This window comes from Aulonocara stuartgranti (assembly GCF_965226115.1).
Source record: "Aulonocara stuartgranti genome assembly, chromosome: 18".
Lineage (NCBI taxonomy): Eukaryota > Metazoa > Chordata > Actinopteri > Cichliformes > Cichlidae > Aulonocara > Aulonocara stuartgranti.
The window spans coordinates 15,899,437-15,912,143 of record NC_138954.1 but is presented as its reverse complement, the minus strand read 5'-3'; the positions used below and the strand labels follow the sequence as shown (position 1 = coordinate 15,912,143).

Sequence of the window (12,707 nt, the reverse complement as noted above, 5' to 3'; positions counted from 1 at the left end):
TTGATGTTTGTGTCTTATTAGGATATGAAAAGACAGTAGAATTATAGATTTATTATCTTATTCACAATTCACTGATGAACAATAGAGATCAGAAAGCATCCTCCAATCTCATCTGAAGTTTACACTGGTATCTACAACATGCCTACATCACAAAGGAGTGAAGAGAGAATGACTGAATGATGTGTCACTGCCCGCATTACAGTATCTAAAGCATGAAGACTATAAAGTCAAGTCCACTGAGTACACTTCGGCACAAGATAAATAAATGACAATGGAATACACATTATACTTCCATGAGAGGTATTTGAAACAATGAAATACAACCTTAGCTCTACGGTTATTGGCCCTATTGTACACTTGATTCCAAAACACAATCTTTTTACATAATACAATCAGAACAAAACACCATATTAAAGGGTATTAAAGTGGTCAAAGAGAATTTTCCAAGTGTTCTTGATTTACAAAAAAAAAAAAAAAAAGATCTTCATGCTCTGACATTGCCCGACCTCTGAGTGAAAAACTGGATTATACAACAGTAACATGGTATACTCTTTGATGGTCTGCAAATTAGGCTAACTTTCAGTTGTCACAAGCCTGGGAGAAATGCATTAAATTACCCATTATAAAGGATACAAATGGATGATAGATATTTAAATCTTCTGTGGCAGCAAGGTACGGTAACATGACTTTATAAAGGTTTCCCTCAGTCTGTCTTTTTCTATTTTCATCACTGCGGCATGCAGCCACCTGTAATTACTATTGTAGTCAATCCAGTCAAGCTTACGTCATAATTATAGCAGAATGAAAATGTTCCTTTTGACTGTCAAAAGCAGCTAGGAGCTCTATGGCAAACGGGAATTTGTTATATGACACTGAAATTGTAAGTTCAATCATTCTTGGTTTTGGTCTTTTATATATAATAGCAAAATATTTTTTTAAAGACAAGAAAAAAATAAAATATTACTGCAAAATTAAGACAATCTGGTCACTGTAAACGTGATGGTGGAGGATAATACAAATAAAATCTTCAGTATAACCTCTTCTCTGGCAGCTTATCATGTCTTTTCTCTTTGGTATAATAGATCATGTGAGCTACCCTGCCAATCATGCAGGCTAAGTATAGTAAATTACAAAGATATTCAACTGTTCTGTTTTGGCCTATGTACATAACCAAATATTGCCAACATCCCATAAACCAATACATGAAAAAAACAAAAACATCAAAACAGCTTTATAACATATAACATATCCATACATAGGAACACTTTAAGCTCACAATTAGAATGTATCTCTGATTTTTGTAAACATCGTGACTCGTATATACATCATAGAAGCAGCACAACACTGGACTGACTACCTGTAAAAAATACTGTGTAGTAGTAACTTCAGTTTTTTTTCTCTAGAGCATCACAAATATCACTCCTAGAATCCCACGGGGAATTTAAGACTCTTTGTTTCCTCCTTAAATTAATATTCCTCTGGAATATTAATAAGACTGTTGCCTCCATCCTGTGCCTTCTAATAGGGCTTCATCTTTTGACAACTTTGAGAATATATCCAGTATATACAGTTTTCCTTTGAGTTACATGACGTTACTCAGAGAAAAGGGTTGTCTGCAAAGACATTCTTACTTTGGTGTTTTTAGTTTGGCCGTGTGAGTATTAACATTTTATATGGACAAAAAACTAAAAACTAGTACATTCATTTTAACCATTCAAAATCTGTGGAGTCAGAGGACTGAATACTGGGTGGGGGGAGCGGTGTGTGAACGGAAGAGAAACACAAAATAATCTTTTATGACACACATGGATCCTCTGGAGCAAAAAGCTGACTATGCTAAAACACCACTTGAACAGTATAAAAATAGGTGTGCAACAACAGAGGACTTCAATTACCTGAGTAACTTCCCTTTTACGCTGAAGTGGATTTAATCCAATGCAGAACAAATGAGATTCCACACCAGGAAACATGAACACGTCTCAACAAGTAGGATTAATAGTTTTAAAGTCACACGTAATCTTCATTCAAAACTTCCTGATTAAATTGCCAACATTTTTGCCTCTGAGAGCGCTCAGTACCCACCTGGCTTTACTTTGGTGATTAAGGGTATTCTTGGCCATTGTAGTAACTACAAAACCCCAGTTTTTACTTATGCACAAAAAAAAATGACCACAAGATGATTGCTTCCAGAGGAAACATAAATGAAGGATAACAACAGTTATGGCAGTGAATAAGAAGTAAAGAACGGCAATCCTCTTCTCAACATTTTACACATTCAGTGTGGCAGGCGGTTGGTGAAAGAGTTATTTGCTGCAACAACGACAGTCATCACCCATCAAATAAGCCCGCAAAAGCGATACGGCCTTTCTGCCTCGAGCCTCATCGCTTGGCAATGTTCCGGCTCAATTCACAGGAGAAAAAAACTGGCAGTGTCGACAGCGTCCTGCAGGTCACATGACTGTCTCCCTCTCCTCCTCAACCACGGGCGAGGGTTTTTCGTCCTCACAAGGCCGAGTATGCGCAGAATGCTCTTCGGCTGGAATGTGGAGCTCCTGTCCCGATGACGGTATAGAGTTCTCTGACACGGAGCCATTTTTCACATACCCAGGGAGGTTCCTGTGCCCATTCACAGGCGCCGGTCCCAGCCTCGTGGTGAGGTGGAGGCCCAGCGGTCCTCTGGCAGTGACATTGGTAACACTGGTGTGTGATACCATAGGTCCATAGCTGTAAGTGTTACTGCCGCTTCGAGCTTTTCTTTTGAAGTCCAGGGCTAGAGTTCTCCTGCTCCAGGACTTTTTTATCTCAGCTTGCACCTTAGAAGAGAAAATACTTTTTTTTATGCATAAAAGCAGAAGTAAAAATGTGTAAAAGGCAACATTTCTGAGTTCTTACCTCTCCATTACAAAAGCAGTATATAATTGCCACTAGGAATCCCTGCAATATAGAAAACAGTGATTTTTACTCCCATTATCCGTGAGTGAAATATCTTTGCAATGCACTTTAATTTAACATTTTAGCTGTAAAATTTGGCATTTTGTTTGATATTTTCAGTCATCAGCTACTCCTGTTGTTCTTTTAATCTTGATTAGGATCTAACCATAACTCAAGAACTAAACAATAAGCAACAACTGGACATTCACTAACTGGTTTTTGGTGATAAGGTTAACCCTTAGGACATTTAAAATCCTGAAAAATCACGCCTATTAGATTTTTTGAGCACATCATTATTTATATCAGAATAAAATGAAATTTTCATCACAGGATTTTTACCTGGAAGGAGTTTGAGAGCATCTCGTAATGCATTTGGATCAACCATGGAATCCCATGCACCTCTGTATATGGCATGGCAATGAATATGATGTAGTGGACGCCAAACAGAGGCATCAGCACCAGCGTGGACTTCAACAGTTTTCTGTAACATTCAAAATCGTAACACAATACTTTATAAACATCTCATTTTGATAGATCAACAATAAAGATGAGTTGGTGGATTGAAGGTTAAAGTCATTTGTTAGCAAAAAATAAATAAATACACAAATCAAGCTTAATTTCCAGCTTTTTACATGCAAGGGTTTGATGATTTTTTTGATGATATTTGAAATCATTTGAAATTGAATGCTGAACAGTGCAGAACAGTTGGAATGCAATTTGAAGATGACCTTGTAGTCTGTGTTGAGAATTTCCCACGTTTAATCTCCCTGTGTTTGTGTGGGTTTTCTCCCACATTTGTAAGACTTAGGCTATGTGGGGAAATTCACTGCAGATAAAAGTGTGTCGTTTAGGGTTAGGTGTGTTTGTACGTGCACTGTGATGGACTAGAAACCTGTCGAGTATGTTCCCAGGATTTATTTTACTTTGACAGTTGGGATAGACTGTCACCCCGAGAAGCATAAGTGATTACAAAAATGCATTATATGGACAAAGGTGCGTACAGGAGCTGCTCTCCCATGAAGTTCTGGGCGCACAATTTTTGTGTTGATGTTAATGCCAGAGGAGGTTGCGAGCTCTGCAGTTACAGAGTCAGCAGAGCTGTGGTGACTTTTACGCACTAAACCCTGCTCTGTAACTTTACTGTGGTTGCTGTGGTTCCTCAGCTCTTCCACTTTGCAGTAATATCACTTGCAGTTAATCGCAAATATCTAGGAGGAAAGAAATGTCACAAACTGACTTGTTGCAATGGTGACATACTATTACAGTACCGACCCATTAATTCACAAATGCCTGTAAAGGCAGACTGCATGGCTAGATGCAGTCTAGCCATGATTTTACAAAGAGATGTGGCCCAAGACTTTTGTCCATATCGTGTGCATCTCATGATGTAGCTAAATGTTACCTTTGCTGGTTGCAGCATTAAATTTCAAATGAATCGTAACATGACTCAGAAAAGAAAATATTGAAAAAAAGAAATAATAATTTTGCACTTCGCTAGTACGCAGCACCTGTACTGTTGTCTGGTGTCACACCTTCTAGCATTTGTTTCTCGCAGTTTAGTTGCCAGGACTCGGACGATGTTCAGAAATAGCAGAAAATTAATCTGAAGAGGAAATAGAAACATAATGTTAGAATTAGATGTAATTGGAATCACTGAAAGGTGTCTTATCCATCAGCTGTGATGCCACAGGTGCAGCGAAACACTGTCATTTCGCACACGGTAGGGGAAAGTTGAAATCAGCACGTACTCACCACTACAGCAACCACGATGGGCATTTGATATATCCATTTAAAATTGCCTGCGCTTAGGTTCCAACACCTGTGATAGACAAATAATAACAAGGCATCAATAAACAAGTGATATGACAACCTTCTTTGTGGGGGGGGGGGGGGGGGGGGGGTATTGTTTTCTGCCATCATGTCGGATATACAGAAAGGGCACAAACACAACATCAGGTCATGTTTTATGGCTCTCAAAGAACTTTAAGATTTGCAAGGCTTTGAAATAACAAAATCTGCTCTTTTTATTTGGAATTAAAAGTTCACTTGACCCCAGATGTCATTTCAAAGATTTATAGACAATGCACAATGACAGCATTTGATTTAGGTTAAGTATGGTATTAACCATAGGCCGGTTTTACTGCTAGATTTTAAGCCATATGGATATTATTATGTTTACTCAGTTTCCCAAATATATTGCAAAGGTACATATTGTGGTTATCATCATGTATGGTAGGTTTTTTTGCTAAAAAAAAAAACAAAACAATAAAACAACCCAGACAGGAGGCAGAAATGTTCTGCTGCTCTCTCACCGACAGAGAAGAGAATTATGTGGTTTAGTTCCACTCTACAGCTGCTGGATACAAGCTTAGTCGCGAGCTCCCAGCTGCAGAAACTTCATATTTTACTGTGGTACAGGACCAATGTGGACACTGCAGATAATGGTAGTTGGAGGTGGTTGAAGTTCTGCCCGTCTGGTTTGGGAGTTTTGGCAGTTTTGACCCAGGTGAAGTTGCCCATTTGTAAATCGAATTTGAATACACTGATTTTTGGCCACTTTAAGCTTTATTGGACACACTAATACCAAATATGTGCGGTTAATTCATACACAACTGTACACACACACTTAATGGGAAAGTAGTGAAACTAAATTGCTTCTATGGATCACTTACTCTGTGTCTGCAAACATGGCTCTCACAGTTGCCCAAATGGTTACAAACACAGCTGGTACACCTGCAAAATAAAATAAAAAATGTCTAACTTGGTATCATAAAAAATTTATCAAAAAGACAAAAAATAATTTGCTCATGTGAGAAGAATCCGGGTAGCACAGCATCCACATTGTATGCGCTGTGCTTATGACATTTATACGCACAGTGTGTACAATGCAGGAACTGTAAAGCCCATATTCAAAATCTTTTTCTTTTTTTTTTCTCCAGATGAGTCATTCTCCATTGTCCTTTCTTATTCATGAGAATTTCATCAGCAGATATGGAAGTACCTCAAAGTGTTCCAACTTATTTGCATGCTAATTACACCATCAAAAATTTAATTCCTTTGATAAGAGCTGCGTTGCAGGTCAATGGATCTACTGAACATGCAAGTACAATGTAAATTAAGCAAGCAAACTCACCCCATCCAATCACAGTAAATCCCCACAGGCACTTTCTATTGGAGAAGAAGGTCATAAAAATGAGACTGTGGAGGTAGAGACCCTCCACGAGAATCCAGTAGTAATTAGTTGCCAGGAAGTACATAAACAAGGTCACGACCACCTTACAGGTAATCTATAGAGAGAAGAAGAAAAGAAGCAACAGATTTAAAGTTTAAACACATACCTTATAACTCTAACATACACCTATGGTACTCTGATTTCAGCTACAGGTGATAAACTAGAAGGGCACTTTCAATAGGTTTTTATGATGACACTGACATGGATTGTGGGCCTCTACAGTTTTCTCATGTCAGCGCTGGTTTCCTATGTGCCACAGAGCTGAATATCAAATACTGCTTGGTTTAAAGGCCACTGGAAGGTTTGGGTCCAAAATACATTTCACGCCTGCTGATACATTATGGACCATTCACGCCTCTCAAGTTGTCTGGGTACGGTTTTACTCGCTATCCCCCAGGGTCAGGACTAAGCATGGAGAGGAAGAATTTGGTTTTTATGCATCACACAGCTGAGCAGAAAAACACTTTGCACATGTATTTCACGAGACAGCTGAATATGAGCAGGGGAAACTGATCTAACATTGCAAACAAAGTCCTGCACACTGTCAAAATTGCATTGAGAAATGAATATATTTTTGCAATACTGTGCATCAGCGCTGAAATGAGCTCCCAAAAAATCCAGATAAGATGAAAAAAACTCAGCAGGACTGCTCCACTGAAAGGTGCAAAACAATATGGCTTATGTTACTCATGTTCAGATTATTCACCACAGGCATGATTATTTTTCAGGCAGGATTCACTCCTGCTGCTTTTCGCCACACCGCTAATTGTTGAGCAACTTTAGAGGCACGAACGAGGTTAAAATCTTGTTAGCTGACCTCCAGCTAGTATAAACATGAATGATATATTGGCAATTTACAACTCTGATAGTGTCAGAAAAATGAAGACTCTCTCACCTGGCATTTCATTAGGTATACCTGTTCAACTGCTTATTATTGCAAATCAGTCAATCACATGACTGCAACTCAATGCATTTAGGCATGGAGATATAGTAAAGATGACCTGCTGAAGGTCAAACTGAGCATCAGAATGGGGAAGAAAGGTGATTTAAGCGACTTTGAATGTGGCATGGTTTTTGGTGGCAGACAGGCTGGTCTGAGTCGTTCAGAAACTGTTGATCTACTGGGGTTTTCCGACAAAACCATCCCTCGGGCTTATGGAGAACGGTCCGAAAACGGAAAAAAAATCCAGTGAGCAGCAGTTCTCTGTGTGGAAATGCCTTGGTGAAGCCTGAGGTAAGAGGAGAATGGCCAGACTACTTTGAAGTGATAGGAAGGCAACAGTAACTCAAATAAGCACTTGTTATAACCAAGGTATGCAGACGAGCATCTCTGAACGCACACCGTGTTAAGCCTTGAAGCAAACGGGCTACAGTACTCTAGCCCACATCGATCTCTAATCACATTTTCTTGTCTGTAATTACTGCAGATTGGTTAGCACACAAAGTGCTCACAGATCCTTGTGATGAAGGATGGTTCTGAACAAAATAAAGACTTTTACTGGGAATCATGGGACCTCTTTCTTTTTCTCTAAGTGCGGTCACAGCAGCTCGAGAGGAATCTTCGTAGATCTTCTGACTAGCCTCAGTGAGAAATGTAGCCAGACAATGTGACAATTATTTACTCATAGCAGAACAGCTTTATGAGATTTCCCCATCTTCAGGTGTTCCTTTTCTTTAGGACTGTTAGAGAAATTGGACATATTTTGACAGCTGGGTCATATGTTGTGAAAGCATGGGCAAATGTAATGTAGTTCAAATCTTGAATAACACATAAAAGTTTCTCATTATCATTAGATGTACCTCAGGAACATCTAAATTTGCAGCGCTACTGTCATTGCACCCACCCAATGGGAAAATACTGCTCTGAACTACATCTGTAACCGAGTTACAATGCCATTTTGTTACTGTGGAAACAACACATTTTGCTCATGGATCACTGTGTGAGTTTAGGCTCATTACTGTATATGTTGGTTTTTTAGCCAGACTCTTTTTCTGATAAAAAATAACATGTCTTTTTTTTTTTTTACGGGTGGGGGGGATGAGAAAATTTCTGAAAAAACAAACAAACTGGGGCGAGTAGTTACAGAGATATGACTCCTTCCCAGACATAACCCATAATAGGGTGCTAACAATCCATTGTACGCATTTGAGCATTAATGGATTGCTGTTAAATTTTGTTGGTCCCCAGAGGGCGTGGATCAATTTCCTCCCACCACCAGCAAGTATACGTTTTCACTTATTAAGAAAGCTTCAGGTCTCAAGCGTCGTGGCCATCTGCCTTTCCCATTATAGGGTTGAGATTCTTGATTACAAAATTTAGCAATTATTAGATTATTAGATGGGTATCAGTGGAATTACAGACAAAAAGAGGTTAGCGTCTACCACGACTGGCTTTGGTAATCTTTTGATTTTTTTTTTTTTTATCTAGTACCTTCATAAGTTTCCATGTGATCAGTAATTGTCTATTTATTTATTTGTTTGATTATTTTGATCATTTCTAAATATTTAAATAAAATTGAATTGAATAGAACTGAGTTTGTTTATTTTTAACAGGGACAGTGTACATTAATAAACATTGCTGTAATTGTACTAGAGTTAGCAACAGGTTAATATTCATCACCTGCAAACTAACAGCATTTCTGTTAACCTCTGCTGTGTTATGTTTGTACTGTAAATGAACCAAAACATCATCATGCTAGCGAGTTAAGACCAGATGATAAGTCTGGTAAATATGCTGCATGTTAAATATGCAGATTAAAAGCATGCAGACAGCACATACAGAGTCCACTGTGGAGTTTTTTCACAGCATCTGCGCTTCATAGTTACGGTGTTATATGGTCGACCAATGGATTATTATTACAGCTTTCTGAAATGCGTCTGTTTTATTAAAACATTCAATTAAATAATAATTTAATGAAATGTTTGACTTCTTTTTATCTATATATATTTCTACCACAAATAAAGAGAATGGATGTAGTTCACTGGCTTAACTCAGTTCTTACGCAATGTCTAATTATCAGTCCCAAGCGCACTAATTCACAAATGTTGTTCCTGTGTTATTCGCAGCCTCTTATTTTCTGTGTCCATCCCAGTGTCTTAATCCATTATCTGTATTTGTGTGGAACAAAGCTTTTGAACCCACTGTTTCAAAGTCCTGAGTGAAAATGTTTTATTTCATGCACAGAATAAAGTTTTGAAACTAAGTGCGTTATCACCATGCAACATACGGGAAGCACATTTTATATGTGAATGATCGGTGTCTCTCATGCCAATTGTATTAATCTTTAAAAGCAATGTGACATAAATGTATCAATAGACTACCAACAAAATTAACCGCAAACACTAAAGTTGGGACTCAAAGCACAGAGTACTGCACACAACTCAAAGGACGAGCGAGTGTTGTGTCTACAATTAACTTGCACTTAGCAAAGAACCAATTTTAAACAGTATCATTAAACCCATAATTTCTTTCCATTTCTTTAGCTGAATATACAAACAAAAAGTACGCACATAACACAGTCTGACAGGTATTTTTGAACCAACAGGTGATTCCCAAAGCTGAAAACTTGACATATTTCAACTGGTTTGCAGTGTGTCAAAAATTCTGCAGCAATATCTTCACAGAGAACAGAACAAGCATCCAAATAGGAATTTTGGAATCTCTTTAAGAAGCCTCGGGGACTATTCATGAAGACTACTTAAAGTTTGAGTAAGAGAGCTCAGACTGAGTTGAGCTTCCATACATCCTTATTAATAAAGTGCAATAAGTTGCTGCACCTAATTCCAATTTTGCTATAAAGAAGAAGGCTTTGCATTATATACACATATTCAGCCTGTGATTTCTGCAGGAGCGTCAGACCTTTTGTGATTGGACTGGTCTGTGGTTCAGACCTTACATTTTCTTTTTCTTAATTAAGAAAATAAGTGGTTGAAAAAGGTTATTTGCTCCATACATAAAATGATGAATTATGCCAGAGTACACACACCTAAGTTCCCTCATTGTGTCACACACAATATTTCACTTACTAAGCAGTTTGAATACAGTATAAGTCACTTTGCAGAGATACAGAGGATGAAAGATATCCCTAAATATATAGTGTAAATTGTTTGTGTATTAAAGCATCCGTGAAAAGTACACAGTCTTTACAAATTTTTTCAGACTTGACTCTGTTCAGGAAAGCCAAGTCCTGGCCTAGTAAAACCTTGGCACGGTGACAAGCAGTACAGTTTATTTGCTGCAGTACTGGAAAAGCAACTGAGACTCCTGCAAAACTTACCTAACACTTCCCATGCGGAAACACAACTCTTCACACCAAGCAACACTAATCAAATTATGTGTACACGTAAAGCAAACAAATCCTGACATTATATTTTTTTGTGAGTACTGCACGTTCACTGACTACGACAACAACTTTATCTGCTGCTTCTGTTTCTATTTGGTTTACTTACAAAATGCGTTTTGTCGGTTTGTGAGGCTTCAGAAATAGACTTGATGTCTTCCACACTGACTCCTTCCATGTCTAATGTCGATCCGGAGTAGAGAACAACGTCTTTTACAAAAATGCTTATAGCTCTTAGCATGTAGGACACAAAGAGGTGCATGTGGATGTAGTTCCTGGTACAGTGTAACCGTCTAAAAAAGAGAGAGAGAAAAAAAAGAGTGGTATGGTCAAATATCAGATATGTGAGAAATTTTTCCTATTTTTCTTTTTTTTAGACAGTTGGTACACCTCAATGTTAAGTTTGTGCTCGACTTTTCACACGCACACAAACAATACGCATCTTAATTAGAGCCAGCTGAATTCCACGCTGACTACAACACATTCTCAAGAATTAGGAGCTTGAAACACACAAATATTAAATCGTTACACTCAAAGTGAGCAGTAAAAACGAAATTGCAAGCATGTGTTGAAAGGGATCCAAATTTGCTTCCACGAAAGCACAAGTTTATCAGTCAAAAATTCTTCATTCTTAACATTTGTAGAAATGTTAACATTTGCAACTGTGAAGTGATTCTGGCACTGTGCTCCAAAGGGAGCTGCAGGATCAATAGCCATAAAGGCTACATTATTGCAGTCAAGACAAAACGTCAATGCTAAAATTTCTTGAATATTTACTAGTGCAAAAAAAAAAAAGACATGACAGTTTAAAGTCTAAATTTGTCAACATTTACTTGACGCTGACATTAGATCAGTGTAATTTCTACCCACTGTTTCTTTCTCTAAAGACTCTTTAATGAGCTGAATTCTTTGACGAGCAACCCTCAGAGAGCTATTGATTGAGAAAAACTAATCTAGCGTACATTTCCCCAGTGAAAAATTCTGAACACAAGTGGTAATGCAAAATATCCCCTCTTCTCTCTCCCTGGAAAACATTTATGAACTCTCCTGTCTAAAAGCTGATGTGTTAAAGAGGAGACATGGCTGGAGTGCTCTGAGCACAGAGCCAGAATGTCAGATGGGCCCCTGGGACAACTTATTAAACTCATTTTGCCCGTAGATTTCCTGGTGCCAGTTGGGAGCATTCCTAAAAACCTTCTGACTGCCTGCCTGTACAGTAAGTCACGCCGGTTGGAGCATTGGTAAACAGTTCCTTCCCATTGATTAGTGATAGTCCCTGTGCTCAACTAAATAAGCAAATAATAACAAATCTGCCCTGTGTTAATCAAAATGATTAAAAAAAACAGACATTTTCAGACTGAATTCAACCTTGTTTTAAGGCTTTTTCCTTTTTCATTTAAGAAAGTAGCCCTAAGGTAAGGCTGATACCTCTTATGTTTGTACAGTAGGAGGAGAGCTTTTCAAACACAGCACTTTGCTCTGAATTCACATCCCTTCACTCCCTTGTTTAGATGTTTACATGTGGGAAAAGGTGGATGTTGATTAGGAAATGTAATCTTTGTAAGCTGGGAGGAATAATAAAAAATAAAAACTCAGCATACACACTTTGGTTGTGTGTCAGCGAAATCTGAAATCAGCATGAAAATAACAAAGAACCTAAATGTCAGGCAATGAGGCATGCATTACAGCACGCCTGAAGGCAGGCTCCTCCTCAAAGGCAGTCATATCATAGTCTGTTAAAAGTCAAAGTAAAAGTCAAAGGTAATGCTTGATATAGATTGTGTGCTCCGTGCCGTCGCTGTGACACAACACATATATTGCGATGCACGATTATCCGGTGGAGTCGGGGTGGGGGTGATGGGGGATTCACAGCATGCCATCATGCTGTGAATCATTTGGACTCCCTGTTTTGATCCCTTCTCCAATTGCTCTAACCTTAATTTCTGACCTGATCAAACGCCCTCTCTTTTGGGAACATTTGTAGTTGAAAGTACTGATTGAAAAAGTCCAGCAGCAGCATCGACTCACCGAAAATATCCCAAAATGACCACAGCCACCATGAGCGACCCCAAAGAGACCGAGTACCCAACCGTGTAAATGAGATACAGACGGTGAAAGACGTCCTGTTGGAAAAGGATAATTTGTTAGAATATCAACAGACACATTATCCCCTCCTAATTGCATTGTTTGATCCGCTGTATGTT

General features: G+C 38.4%; 1 protein-coding gene across 2 annotated transcripts in view; it reads right to left on the bottom strand.

Moving 5' to 3' along the window:
- Positions 1 to 36: 36 nt before the first annotated feature.
- Positions 37 to 12,707, bottom strand: part of pth1r (parathyroid hormone 1 receptor) — a 44,471-nt gene continuing 31,800 nt past the window's right edge. Inside the window, exons 5-13 of one of the 2 annotated variants that reach the window (XM_082513893.1) lie at positions 12,532 to 12,626; positions 10,613 to 10,796; positions 6,065 to 6,218; positions 5,604 to 5,664; positions 4,684 to 4,750; positions 4,464 to 4,534; positions 3,271 to 3,412; positions 2,893 to 2,934; positions 37 to 2,813 (exon numbers count right to left, since the gene is read on the bottom strand). In XM_082513893.1, the coding sequence (XP_082370019.1) occupies positions 2,451 to 2,813; positions 2,893 to 2,934; positions 3,271 to 3,412; positions 4,464 to 4,534; positions 4,684 to 4,750; positions 5,604 to 5,664; positions 6,065 to 6,218; positions 10,613 to 10,796; positions 12,532 to 12,626 (1,179 nt within the window). In that variant the 3' untranslated portion in view covers positions 37 to 2,450. Of the gene's footprint in view, positions 2,814 to 2,892; positions 2,935 to 3,270; positions 3,413 to 4,439; positions 4,535 to 4,683; positions 4,751 to 5,603; positions 5,665 to 6,064; positions 6,219 to 10,612; positions 10,797 to 12,531; positions 12,627 to 12,707 lie in introns of both variants that reach the window. The other variant, XM_082513892.1, reaches the window with a different exon arrangement.